General features: G+C 33.0%; 1 protein-coding gene across 1 annotated transcript in view; it reads left to right on the forward strand.

Moving 5' to 3' along the window:
• Positions 1-15,764, forward strand: part of LOC145303590 (sorbitol dehydrogenase-like) — a 68,365-nt gene that overhangs the window by 20,854 nt on the left and 31,747 nt on the right. The window contains exons 2-3 of the mRNA XM_080145138.1: positions 8,092-8,125; positions 15,476-15,640. Coding sequence (XP_080001264.1) covers positions 8,092-8,125; positions 15,476-15,640 — 199 coding nt within the window. The remainder of the gene's footprint in view (positions 1-8,091; positions 8,126-15,475; positions 15,641-15,764) is intronic.

Raw genomic sequence — 15,764 nt, forward strand, 5'->3', positions numbered from 1 at the left:
CTCCTCTTTTCAACTACATGCCTGTTTGTGTTTATCAACTTTAAATTTCACGTAAACATTATGATAAATTTTAACGTAAGTCTGTATTTTTTAGTGTGTAAATTTTTCAATGATTATAAATTGTTTTCTTAACTAATTGTAATTCTGTATTAATATTAATAAATAATGGTGCTAACTTTTATTTTCAAACAATAAATTGTCAGTAGTATAATTAATGAATTTAATTAGCTTTTATGCATTTTTAACTGAATGAAGGAGGGTCTTCGACTCAAAAAAATGTCGCTCGGTATGCCGGAATAAATACATAAATTATGTCTAATTTGTCCTTCCATACATATTTAAATTTTGCCGCCAGAGTTTATATTTATACGATGAACGAGTCTCGTTCCTACCAGTGATACATTTTTGGATAATTATTACTTTTTTCTTGCAAAAGTTAAGTACATTTATTGTATTAATTCATTATCTAAAGACTTTAACTTAATACTTAACTTGGAAATAATTTCAGAAAACTTATATTTTTCTTACCAGAAAAATATAAATGCAATTTTTGTCATAATTAATTTTTACATGAAATCTAGGATTTTTCAGATTTGAGATAAAATTATTCCATTTATTTTTTTATTTCACACACTTTTTTTCTTTGAGAAATTAACTTTAAACTATAATCTCCTAAATACAATAAAAAAAGTACTCGAAAATTAAAAAAATTATTATGATTAACCGGCGTTAAAAACTATACCTCCTACCGAAGCAGCCAATAATTGCCCTTAACTAATTAATACTAAGAAAACTCGTCAAACCAATGAACCTTCATATAATTTCGTAGTGGTACGTAAATACTTTTATAATTTTTTTTCATAAAGGTCCTGCATGTGACTTTCTTTTTGCCGCATCCATCATTTCACTTTAAACTTTATTTATTAATATTACCTTTTATTTTTTAATCTCCGTATTTGGAGAACATTACTTCAGTTGCCGAAAATATTAAAGTCGCTTCATTACATTCAATTTTATCACGGACTTTATTTACGAATTTGTTGTATCTTAGAGTTTTTGGAAAAAATTAAGATTTTCAATATTCTCAGTGTTTCCACGGATAACTTCAACTGGTTCAAGATATCATGTTTCAAAATTCATCAGATGAAATTTACATTACTGTATTTTGCGTATAACGTCACTTGGGCTAATTTTCCTGTGTTTCACGGGTAAGTAGATTATTCTCTAAAACATAAAAAAAAGTTGTACTGCATTTGCTGTTAATGATCTGGATTTAAAATTAGATATACTGGAAATGGATATTGTGTTAGACCTGAAAAATAGATCGTTTGGCCGATGAAATGTAGACGAGAAGCGAGAAATTATCAAAGTTGGGCGCCCAACTCCTTTATTGGTGAATAAGGTTAGAACTCGTTCGTTCCAATCCAAATGGTTTCATGACATTGACTGATTATGTGTGAGTAAATCTGAGAAAAAACTCTATTGTTGGCCTTGCTTGCTTTTCACGCCGAAATCAGGACAATCATGGACTGGCAAGGTAAGATACATTAGGCAATCTGTGCTATACAATGGAGAGTCACGCAATAGCAAATATGATGACTTACTTTGGGTCCACGGACTGGGAAATGAAGTTGACAGAGGGTGGATGGGGCACGAGTAGCAATATTAGGCTAGAGTCGCCACTGATTAAACCTGGAAAATTAATTAAGAGGAAAATTCTAAATATCATACTTTGCAATTAAGGGACAAAATTTAAATAAGTAAAAATCATTTCACAATTAAAGCTATGTGAGAAATTAAAACACAAATTGAAAAGTGCACTTACCTGATGGTTTAGTTACAGGTTGTTTTCTTTTCTTGCAAGATATGTTGCGTCATCTTACGGTGCTGCGTAAGCCTGGTAGTTGAAAAATCTTCTATGAAGATTAGTTATTGTCTTTGTTTCGTAAATCAAAGATATTATAGTCTAGCAAGTATATAAAAAGTTGTAACTTTTGCCGGACATACAAAAAAAATGCACACATACACAAATAAACATTTTCACTTTTCTATTGTAGACTAGCATGGGTGCCCGGCGTTGCCTAGGTGTTTGTCGGTGTAAAAAAAAAGTTTTGGTAGGTAGGTAGGCTCGAACTCGAAACCTTGACGCGAAGGTGAAAAGGAAAGTGTAAAAAAACCTGACATCTTAACGCTCGGCCACAACGGAACAGGAACTGAAAAGCATTTTAATTTAACGATTAACAAGTTAAGTGACAGGTGCGTGAATTTGATGAGGCCAAACATCACACAATCAGGGAAACTTAACTTTGGCTGCAAGCCAGTTTCCCCAAAGATGTTGGGGAAAACCAGCACCCCATAAATAAGGGAGTGTCCAATTGAATAGCAATTTTCTGATATGACGTTTTTATCCCTCCACATTGATCAAACCTCATTGCTTTCTGGACGTCTCGGCACGAAAGGCCGAAAACACGACTTTGCTTTCAGTTTCACTTTTTTATACAGAAAAACCAAAGAAACACGTGGAAAGTAAAAAATATCACAAAAATAGCGTGTAAAAGTCGCCCAAATAAAAGATGCACGTGACCTCCTTTCGTAAATCTGAGATATTACAATCTAGGAGTATATAAAAAGTTCTAAGAAACAGCCCCCCCCCCCCTTGAGCCCCCCCCCAGCCTTTGCCGGACATACACAAAATGTGCACTCACTAACACACATTTTGCCTTTTATATTATATAAGATAAGTATAAATAGAAGTTGTTTGAATTTTCTTTTTAATTTCTTTTTACTTGTAGATTAATAACAGTTTTTGGAGACAATTAACACAAAATGAGTTTTACACAAAAAGAAACCAGAGAGTTCTAATTATAATAAAAGGGAGGTAAATATTTTCTGGAAACTGAAAATCTTTGGCCAATTTAGCAAAACTTAATTTTTGCTAATTGTCTTTTAAAACTATTTTCATTAATTAATTTTCTACCTGATCGTTTTTTGTAATTTTTGGATATGTTCATTACAGCGACATGACAATTGAATTGGTTTCACTTGAAATTCAATATTTCAATTTCGCTACAACCCACTTGGCCTTTTGGTCAAGATCAAAGTGTAGTATCTGACTTCAGATGCTGCACTTCTATTTCTTGTTCTCTTTCAGTGGAGGAGAAATCCTTCACAACTGAAACAATTTTTATTTTTGTACCTTTTCTCCACGTTAAAAAAATGACCCTGGTGTCTAATTCTGTCCCGTGGGGAGGCATTGTAAATAGGTACAATAATGAAGAAGAACCACTGGATTTTACTGAGCCAAGATGGACAACCATTGTGGCTGATCTGTGTGTATGTGTGCACACACGCACACACATTCATTAATACATTTTTTTATCTTCATTTTTATCTAGTCTATCACAATTGCTTCTATTTATATTTATTTATTTATTTTAATAAAAAAAGAAAAGAAAAATATTAAAAATAATTAGGTTAGATGCAAGGTGCCTTAGATGTCAGACAATAACCTACTTTAAAGTGACGTTTTTTAATTTCTTAACTAGTTTATCAGTTTGTCCCCCCCCCGCCCCATGTAAGAAAACCTCCCCAAAGAAACACAATATGGTATCTTTCTTCCTTTTCTTTTGTTTGTTTTACGGCATATCAACCCTTTTCAGGTTATTTAATGCTGAATCCAGTGATTTTGACGAACAATTTTTTAATAGAGTATATATTTTTTTTTTTTTTTTTTAAGTCAGTTTCTATTTAACCCATAGTTGGAACCCTAACAGGTACTACCACTCCGGGTCAGAGTGGACCTGGGAGCAATGGCAATTAAAGGGTGGCTTCACACTCCCCAAAGCCCGCAAACTGGGGCCTCACCATTGGATATAGTTTAAGGTCACATCCAAGACCACAATATGGTATCATATCCTGGCTTCCCCTTCACTCTTTGTTTAAATGCTTTGTGCTTCAACCTGATGTATAAAGGCCAAAGTATTTAGCCAACCAAGCCCTATCCTTGCATGCATGCATGTGCGCCCACACACCTACGCCTACACCCATACACACACACCCACACACACACACCCACACACACAAGGGGGCTAAGTTTGGTCAGATAAAGTCAAAATTAGGGAACTCTGTAAGCTTTTGTACAGGAGGCCAACCCCCTAAATGTTTCCTCCTGTCAGTTTTGTAGCCTGAAGCACCCTCACTGGAATATGCTGACTAGTTTTAAACATGACTATTTTTCTACTAATTTAAAGTGCCCCTTTTTTTGGGGGGGGGGTTTGGATTTGTCGCTTAAAACTCAACCTATCACATCACACATTGATGGATTTTAGATTCGAAGTTTAATTAAAAAGATTTATTTTTATTTTTCTATTTGGAAGTGTTTAAATTTGAATAAATCTGTAATTTAAAAAGCAGGATTAAAAAAAACAAACCTTTATTTGTTTATAGTCCAAATTTTTGGTAACGTAACCTATTTTTCAGGGATTTTCTTGTTCTTCTTCATCCTTCTATGTAGCAAAAGCTCAATAGAAGAATAAAGTCTGCGTATTGTTTCAGTGGTGAGATTTTAAATGTTCGAGTCTTGAGATCGCGTGGCAGCGTAAATTTGTGAAGAGGATTTTTTCATATCACTATTGAAAGAACAACACATTACTTTATTCTTTTGTTTCACTATTGCCGCATAAAAGGATCAAGAAAAAAAATGAATCCCTGAAGAAATGTAACGTGACCGTTACGCTGTTCATTACAGTTCAACCTCTCTCAGACCCTTTCTTTTTTTAACACAAGTCGTTTATTACCATTTTTCTTTCTCCTCCTATTGACACCAGCTTAAAAGTCACTCTGCCACTGTAGGGCCACATGTCTATCTCACCTGGTGTGCGTTTTTCTTTCTGTTTCACTACATGCCATCCGTAGGCAGCCATTTCTCATCTTTGACTTTACATGACCATCTTTTTCAACTGAACTTTTTATCTTCTCCGACCATGAGATGCCCTTCTTTTCTTTTTCTTGTCGTGCCAGCTACCTAATTTGCATATGTGCCATTTTTTAGCTACTGCTGCTAATATCCTGGTAAGCCAGCTATCTTACAGCTCCTGCTGATATTTGCCCCCTGTGCTCATATGCACTGTTACAGAAAGTGTTATATCACCAAAAATTTAGATTATAAACAAATGTTTATTAAAAAAAAAAAACCTACATTGTACTGGCTTTTTAAATTACAAATTTTATTTAAGAGTTTAATTATTTGCCTGCAGCAACAAAATGTGGCACAAGACTGAACGGTAGAGAAAGTGAAGGGTATTCGCATTGAGAACAAAACTAGTTTGAGTTGTTTCGTTGTTGCTGTTCAATTTGATTGTTAGATATTGAGACAAAAACCTTATTTTTTATGTATTTTTTTTTTTACATAGGCATCACCACTTATCAAGGCCAAGAGGCCACTCGAGGATAAGGGTTAAAGAGTGTACAGTAGAAATTGGACAATATCGTAACCGTTAGTAATGGAGATTCGGTAAATTTGTTAACTTATATGGAACGGCTCATCAAAAACCTGTTTACGTTAGACTTGAGGACAACCATATTGTAGTCAGCTGGAAAGCAGAAAAACGGAAGACAATTCCATAGTCGTGCAGTTCTATGAAAGAAGCTTTGCTCATGGAATCTACGCTGACATAAATGATGCTGAACAGTAAGGTCACTCAAATTTAGAAAACATTTTTACAAATCCAAATTGAAAGGGATTGTGTTTAAAAGCTATGTCAATGCAGTTTGTACGAAACTGCATGGACGCGAGTTCGTGCATTAATGTTATGAGGAAACAGTTGCAAATAACGCCCTGAATCATCGACTGTTGTTTTCCCTTGATTGTGAGCACATGCGGCACTCACTTTAGATGCAAAACGGTGAATGCAATGCCTTCTGATATCTTCAATCCCTCTGCTGTATCATGCAACTTCAACTTACGAGTGATAAGAAATAGGGTGCATATGTATACGTGCATATACACGTGTGTGTGTATGACCAGGTATATATATATATATATATATATATATATGTATGCTGGCACGCATATGCATACTAACGTATACATTTTAGAAGGAAACCTATCTACCAACATGTACTTATCTCCCTTAGACCATTCTCATCATCCAAGATATAAGCATTGTACAAACACAGCATTAAGTATGCACTAATCATTTATATAGATAAAGAAAAAAAAATCTATAATAATTCCTAACAGGAGTCATTACAACTTGTATCCTGGAAATTGATTTGATGGCTCGACTGCCTGACTGACTTCCAACCACCGATACAGAAGAAATAAAGAAATAAATAAAAAAAATTATAACAAGGGAAAGCCTCTCTGAACAGTTGTAAATGTTTTTTTTCTTCTCTGCTGAAAAGATTTTTATCCTTTAAAATTTGGGATATCAACACCTACCATTCTGTATGACACATGTTGGTAAATAAAATTGAAAATTATTAAAATTACTCCAATATTGTCATTATTCTTTTATGCACTAACTCGTGTCCATGCAGTTTCCTACAAACTGCATTGACATAACTTTTAAACACAATCCCTTTCAGTTTGGATTTGTAAAAATGTTTTCTAAATTTGAGTGACCTTACTGTTCAGCATCATTTATGTCAGTTCAGTACGACAGTGTCCTGTCGAGTGTCACGCTGAGATAAGTTGAGAGTTTGTGAATCCCCACATATGACCACGTTTAAAGTCATCTATTTTTAACTGTTTTTTTTTTAACTGTTTTTTTAAAACTTTTTTTAAACTGTTTTTTTTTTTAACTGTTTCTTTCTAACTGTTTTTTTAAACTGTTTTTTTTTTTTTTGCGGAGTTTAGTCCAAATAGCAATAGCATGCTATCCCTGTGGATTAAATTAAGAGTTCTGTTTTAAATTGCAGATTCCCAAGTTTGATAAGATGCACCTAAAGAAGGTCAGAGATTACATCGTCAAAAACGTTTTGAAAATAACGCTTAAGATGAGAACAATAATTCGAATAATCCTAATTACTCGCTAAATAATGTTATATAATTTTAATAAAAACATTTCGTTTTTCTGAGATTTTCAACCTCATTTTCCTTCATTCTGCTGGTATAATTTGTGAAGGTGGATAAGGGGGATACACCAATCTTGTTCACAAATGTTAAATAAAGTCCGAATCTAATGTGGTTAATGCTTTTTTTCAAATAGAAAAGATTGGTTGCATCTGTAGAAACATTATTTTGTGAAGTTATTTAAAGAATTTAAAACACCAAATAATGTTATGATTATTGAACCCATTAATCATGGGACTTAAAAATTGAAGGTTTTTTTCTCGTATTTCCAATATAATTCAAGGGACATAATTTGAATATTACACGAGAAGTAACTCTGGCAGTAAGTGGTTACTATTTGAAATCATGTCTAATAAGACTAGTGAGTTGAGTGTTCACATTTCATTTAAACTTCTGCAGGTTAGTATAGTCAAGTATGCAGAAACAGGGAGGGAATTCCAAAGTCTAGCATTCTGAGGGGAGAAACTATTCCAGCATCTAGAGACTCCAATAGTAAAGGGATGAGATTTTGCTTGTCGAGTTAATTTGAAGTATGTATGGCGAGAGGGGACAAATGCCATGAGTTGTTCAGAGTAGATTGCATTAAAGTACCTGTAAAATAGGCACAGGGATGCAACATTTCAGTGATGAGACTAAAGTTGGAGCATGGCTGATAATAAAGAACCTATTAGATTTGAGACTCCTGGATTCGATACTAGTGGTAGATGTGGCAACAATTCTTCATCCATCTGCGATTGGTGGCTTTGTAAAGATATGGAAAGCTTTCTGGTATGAGTATTGATAATAAAGATGGCATCCACCTGAAAAATATTCCTAGTTAAATAAAGTAACTTCTGAAAAGAATTAAATCGAATCACACTTTATTTTTATGAAGAACATAGTAGCATGATCTACAAGAAGAAGTTGCTATTTAGAATGAAACATTAATTTTGTATGAAAAAATGTATTGATCACAAATTTCAAGATAGACCAGCTTCACTTTATTAATTGAATAACAATTTTTTTGTTTTTTGTAGGAAAATCGATCAATTCCTGAACCAGGTCCAGGCGGTAAGTTCCTCTATATAATCTACACTGGCTAAAGTGTCTATTTCAGGTTTCTCAAATTCTCCATTTCTGTGTCTCAACTCAACTGGAAAAATTTCTTTTATATTAAACTAGGCAAATACTCGTCTTAGGACGAGTAAAATACTCCCCCTTCCAACATAAGAGTTTTGCACCACCTTTATGTCTCTATATTAAGATAAAAATCAAAAATATAATTCTACTGAACCTTATGTCTAGAATTCGTATTCTAATTTGAATCAAAATCCATTGCATAATGCCAAAAGTTTAAGGGTCTTAAGAAAAAATTGAAATTTAGGGAATTTTAAGTATCATTTTATGGCTATGGATCAAAATTAATGCAACTCTGAAATATTTTATTTTTTAAATGAGAGGGGGTTGTGCCAATATTATTCTCCATAAACACTCTTTAAAATATTCCAAAGAAACTGAAATTTGGGGAGTATTGATTTACGTTGAATACTTATTGTTAAACCATAATAAAAATCTGACGTATTTGAATTTTTAAAGAAGGACTTCCACTATCACTTTCCCCCTTTGCATTAAACTAAATTAAACTAAATATAACCCACATTACAGTGTCTAATAGCCATGTTCAAAAATGCAGAATTGTGAATTAATTTAGAAGTGAATTTTGTACATGATGATTGCAACGTCTTGTCAGACGAGTGCCACTCCCTCTGACACTGAAAGTTCATGAGCCTGAAAATGACTTATTTAGTCTTGTCGGAAAATTCACACACTCAAGCAGACATGACACTGAAGATGGTCATTGGTATACATACATATATATATACACACACGCACACATACATATGTACACATACATACATATACAAACACATATGTACATATATATATATATATATATATAAATGTATATACATACACAGACGGTCATTGGCATACATACATATATACACATACATACAAACATATTTATAAACATACGCACATATATATCTATATACGTACACAATGCATAATTCACATACATACATATGCATACCCACATGCATACATACACATCCACATATACACACACATACATATACGTACACATATGCACATATATATACATACACTTACCTACATATACATACACATACATCTATATGCATTCATACATACACACATACATATACACATATACACACATACACATACACATACATACACATACACACATGTGCATACATACACATAAACACATATATGCACATACATGGATACAAACATATATAAATGTATATACATACACATACACATATGCATACATATATACATAGATACATATAATGATGGCAGATCAATTGTTACATGCATCCAGCATTTCAGGCCTACACATGTCACAGCTTTTTTATCGCCACATGACTATTTTTTTTATAGACAAATGCCTGAGGGAGTATCTATACAAAGATGATGTTACAGATTTTTAGCTTTGTATGACAACTAAATCTCTCTCTCGGTTCAAAATGTTGACATCCAGCAACAAGCAAGAGCAAGATAGCCAGCAACAAGTTAAACTGCTGACCAGCTTAATGCGGGTATTGGTCTCCCGCCTTATGGTTTTTTTAAATCAGAGATTTGCTTCTCCTAGAGGGGTTGCCTTCACCATGGATTACAGGAGCCCTCTCCACCCCACACACACATGGAAATAAACACATGCATATATACAGATGTATGCCAATATACACATGCATGTGCACACACATGCAAACATACACACGTAGAAGCACACATATATGTACACATGCATATACATACGTACACATAATACACATGAAGGAACATTCCAAAAGTCGTAAATACTCAATGATCAGGACGACGATGATGGTGATGGGCACGATTAAATGAGTTTGACAAAAAAAAATATAAAAATAAATAAATAAAATAGCACGGATTTCCATCTCGTTCTTTTTTTTACATAAAAAGTTTAGTTGAGACTAACACTTCTGCAGTAAATAATGACGATGTGGACAAATTCACACATTATTTCACAAATAAAATTGACGTCCGAATCAAATGTAAACACAATCCAACTATAGCCTCATATTGATACATGTGTTCTCATTAGCTCACTAAAGTTAAACAATGTTGAACCTGTTTTGCAGCGGGGGGGGGGGGGGGGCGGCCATTTGGTAATATCAGATGATGTATATAGGAGGACATCATTGAAATAGTATCTGCAGTTAGTGGATGAGCAAAGCCTTGGTCAGCAGTGATTGCAGAGTATATGATTCTGATCATGGTTTCTGAACTGTATGACATGGTGTCTTGGAATAAAAAAAGAAAGCACTTGGTGGTAGAGTGTTGAAGGCCACACCACTATATCTTCCTAAGAAAATTATGAAATCATATACAAACTGATTGCCCTTGATAGGATTTCTATTGTCATTACAATATATAGTCAACTTTGTGACTTTATCATTCTTTTATTTTATGTTGAACTAAAAACTGGAGTTTACTGTTGAAATGAAACTTTTATGATTCGTTTTCATTGGTTAACCTGAGGAAATATTTGAATCTTCGATCTATTTATATTCACTTGAAGAATGGATAGACAAAGTTTCATACTAATCTTTAGGACAACTTTATCGATCATTTTCGTTAAGCAAAAAAGAGCAATGGAAACAAGAAGAGTGTTAGTAACAGAACAAATCCATGAGTATGGACGAAGGCAAAAAAGTTAGGAAGTCCTGTTTGAGGAAAAAAGAGTTCATGTTTAAGTCATGGTCCGGTGACAGTCATGGTGGATTATGTATCACCTTGTCGAAGTTGAATCCAGGACAAAAGGAACCAAGAGGGTTCTGTTGTGCTTCAAGAAATTTGGGGTTTGATCTGAGCCAAAGAAAAAGGAAATATCCATATGTTAACCTCTTTTATTAACTCTGTTATGTGCTCAGCTTGCTTGAGAGATGGCCTCTGAGGATTGTTATGTATATATACTGTATATAGGTGTTGTTTTTAAAACCTGGACCTAGCCATGATGGATTATACAGGATGTCCAAAAAGTCACTGAAGGGTTCAAAATCTTTGTAATTTTACCATTAATGGTTATTTTATTTTTCTCTATTTCAGATATTTTACAGATAACATTTCTAGAAATGAATTATGGATAAGTATGGTTCCAACAGCACATATGGTGAGACACCATGGAGCTTCTCAGGCAATGCTTTGGCAAAAACATTATCTCTTGCTATGGCAATGTTTAATGGCCATCATGTTCCCCAGACTTGACTAGCCCCAACTTTTTATTTTGGGGATATCTTAAAGAAAGAATCTATGTTAACAAACCTCAAACACTGCAAAAATTGTAGGAAAACATCAGGAACAAAATAAGGGAGTTAAATCGCAATCAAGAGATTCTGCAATCTGTCATGAATAATATTTTGGATAGAGCACAAGTATGTAAAGCTGAAAATGGGCAACATTTAAAAGACTTTATTTTTCATAAATAAAAATTGTTTGAATTTTGCATTTTTTTAAAAACATATTTCTCCATATCTTTGTCAGATTGTGTTAAAATTACAGAAAGATATCCTCAAAATTAAAGAATCTATTTTAGTTCAAAACCATTCAGTGACTTTTTGGACAGCCTGATATCAGCTTGCCAAAATCGAACACAGGGTTATATGGTACAATCATGTTGACACACCGATTCTCATCAGATCACCAAAGTTAACAGATGGGCGACCATTTGGAACCAACAAGGCACTATATGTAGACAGAAGATCAGGTCAGTCCTCATACTTTCCAGTATGTGTAGTGGTGGCATGCACACACATTAACAGCCATAGTTGTGTGTTAGCCCTTTTTATCAACTCTGTTATATGCTCAGCTCAGCTGGGAGATGACCTCTGATTTGTCAAACCAGAAAGGAAATTGAATGCTTACACCAAGCAGCACTAAGCGTATAAACCAAAGACAGATTCAAACTGCTATACATCACCACCTTATTTTGGCATGCTTTTTATTTGGAAGGGAAATGGGTTGTAACTAAGTAGCAAAAAACAATGAAATTGTTGAAAGGTTTAAACTTTGAAACAAATAAACCATCCATGTTTTTAATACAACTTTTTGTGAAATAATTATATTAATGTTTTGTAATATTTATTATGAAATGATAACTGAAAATTGTTAAAATATTTATAAAAAAAAATATCAGATTCTTTTGTAAACGTTTACTTAGGTTATATTAAATATTACAATTGGTTGATTAGCTATAAAACAGATAAAGCCAAGTAATGAATAATTTATTGTGTTGGCACTAAATAATGCTGGTATGCTATAAACTAGTCTAGCTAGTCGCACTCTTATCACAACAAAGCAATTTGTAAGTCGCTTTTTAATCAGCTTCTCTCTTTCTCTTGCTCTGCACCTATATCGCTTTTTTATTTTCTTTGTTTTCATTTTCTTGATTCAATCAAACATTTAACCCATAAAAAAAAAAAAAAAAATCCATGCATGAATTTGCCCTCAATCTCCTGCTCCCTCTTCAACTATAGATATATAGACTAGTGATGAGAGGATTCCAATATTTTTCCCCGATTCTGATACAATTACTGATTCCGTATGAAATTCCCGATTCTGACTCTTCATAAATCTCTAATTAGTTAACTACAAGATTGTCATTTCCCTCAATTTTCGTAAAAAAGTATGTTTAATATACAGATATTTTCCTAAACGTTAAAATACACCTGTGGAGGATGATCTATCGATTTTAGCTTTATTGATTTTAAAATACCAGTAAATATTTATTATTTTATCATCATTATTACCAGCAATGGAAGATTTTGATTTAAACAAAACCAAATAAAAAAAAAGACAAGTAAAAGAATCGTTTTGGCATCGGAAAATAGGCATCAATTTTTCTGATTCCGATACCGATTCCGATACGCTCAAATCTTCCGATTTTTCCAATTCTTGATTCCGATTCATCGTCCTAACACTAATATAAACAATGTGTACACACACACATAATACATAAAACATTCTATTAATTAAATTACAACTTGGAGTTCTTTAATATGACAGGGATGCATGTGAAAAAAATGTCTTTTTCTTAGGAAGACCACACAACTATAGTGTAGTTCATATAGTTATAATAATAAATGTTAATGAATTTAGACTAATCTCCTTGGCCTCATGTTGTATTTTAGTCAAAAAAAAAAATTAAAGTTAATTTTATAACATGTTTAAAATAAATATTTTAAAAGCTACTTATGTAATTAGATACGTTTTTTTTCTATGAGTGGTATTCTAAAAGTAATGTTTCCTACTCTTTTATTCTGCCTGAATGGATCAAAAGAGATTGTAAATTGCATTGTTATGATGACTGAACTTATGCATTCATGACCTGAAAATTTAGCTACTCTAAAGAAACAACCCCTGCCATGGACATGTATCAGAAGTAGAGATGTGTCATTGAATTCCTGGCAAAAGTGTATTGAGAATGGTGGTGACTTTGTAGAAAAATAAATTCCGGAAGCACAAAAGGTTGCTTGTTTTAATGGTATCAATCTAGTCTTCATAGCGCTTCAACTTTTTGAGTTTAAAAAGAAAAATAGGAAGTTTTACTTTTCGAACAGCCATACTAATACTAGCAGGATCCCATGGAAATTCCATGATTTATTTCTTTATGTATGATATGTTTGATAATGTTTTGTTTGAAATAATAAATTTCATTCGATATCTGATCCTTCTATAAAATAATTGCCATTGTTTTAATAAAAACTATTTAACAAAATGAATGTCCTTTATTTATTGAAAATTGTAACAATTTATATATTTGTAAAATAAATATTCTCTTACCATTAAAAAAAAACATATATTTGTAAAATAAATATTCTCTTACCATTAAAAAAAAACATTTTCAGCTAAATTTTTTCTTTTAAATTGTTATAGCCTTATTATTTATTTATATATATATTTTTTTACAAAGAAGCCACCACATCAGAGGCCCAGAGGCCACTCGGGGATTAAGGTTAAAGAGTGTGCAGTATTCAATGGGACAATATCATAGTAATCGTTAGTAGTGTAAATTTGGCAAATTGGATTAATTAATGGGGAACGGCTCATCAAGAACTTGTTTACATTGAACTTGAAGACGACCATATTGTAGTCAGCTGGAAAACAGGAAAACGGAAGAGTTCCACAGGTGTGCAATTTAAAAAAGAAGCTTTGTTCATTGAATCTACGTTTAGGTTTAAGCACAAATAAAAAGTGGGGGAAATTATTGATGGTGATTTCAGCTAGACGAGCATTTCTCGTGAATATTTGCTTTGTTATTTTAATGGTAAGTGTTCATCTGAGCTCCAATCTATGATTCCTCCGACCTGACTTTTCCTCACTCTTTAGCTGTGCCTAAACCTAAATGTAGATTTCATACACAAAGCTTCTTTCTTAGAACTACACGCCCGCGGAACTCTTTTCTGCTTTCCAACTCCGTACAATATGTTTGTCTTCAAGTCCAACATGAACAAGTTCTTGATCCGTCCCCCTAAGTAATCCAATTTACTAAATTTCCAGTACTAATGATTACTACAATATTTCCCGTTAACTACTGTACAATCATTAACCTTTATCCTTGAGTGGCCTCTAGGTCTCGATAAATGGTGACTCCTTTGTAAAAGAAAAAATTGCTTCATCAAAGAAACACTTCCTATCTCCTTTCCTCCATATGCACCCTTAGGGTATTTCTCTTAATTTTGAAATTATGAAACAAGAAATTGTCATTTATTTTGAGAATGTGACATCCATTCTATATTTTAATGGCTGACAGCCATGTTTATTTCTTGAACCAAACATATTTTTAAAGCTTCAAACGTTTCTGATGCAAACCAAAAAGCCGTTTTTACACAAAAAGTTAATTTTGATGGGATTTAATAAATTGAAAAGTTAAAATGAAGTAAAAACAAACCAGTTGATAATTTCACTATGAAAAAAAGGTATTGTATATTAAAACACTTGGTTACCCTCCCCATCTATCAAAAAATGAGATTCTACTTTTTTTTTTTTTTTTTTTGAACACTTTGAAAAACTTGGTGGAAAGAAGAAGAAAAATGCTTATTATTTTAGAATTTGGTTTTTGTTAAATTTAATGTATAATGACCTCGATCATCATTTATAGCAGTTAAGTATTTCCTTTGGGGTCGATAGCTATCTTGCCATTTGGACCTAGGGTTAGTGAGATAGTTAAAGGAATTATTTTTTTTTTTTAGACTGTCACTTGGACTTAGGGTTAGTGCTTATTTTTTTTTACTAACTTTTCATCATGAATAAAAAACCCTCAAATGGGAATCTCTTTTATTCTGTACTTTGTCTCATTTGTAGAAGTTCAACTTCAAATGCAGGACGTTGGTATTTGTGGTTCGGATGTCCATTACTGGACAAACGGAAGGATTGGAAATTTCATTTTGACATCGCCGATGCTTTTGGGCCATGAAGCAAGTGGAGTGGTCAGCAAGCTTGGTCAGGGGGTCACAAATCTAAAAATTGGTCAGTATAAATTTTTTTTTTAATAAAAAAATTCTTTTACAGTGAAATATCGTCATGAAAGGAAGCATGTAGGATGTACATGGTCACTTTTTCTGGCAGGCAAAAGAGTATTAAATGATGGGAA

This window comes from Euprymna scolopes, chromosome 19 (assembly GCF_053919585.1).
Source record: "Euprymna scolopes isolate OS-2025 chromosome 19, ASM5391958v1, whole genome shotgun sequence".
Lineage (NCBI taxonomy): Eukaryota > Metazoa > Mollusca > Cephalopoda > Sepiida > Sepiolidae > Euprymna > Euprymna scolopes.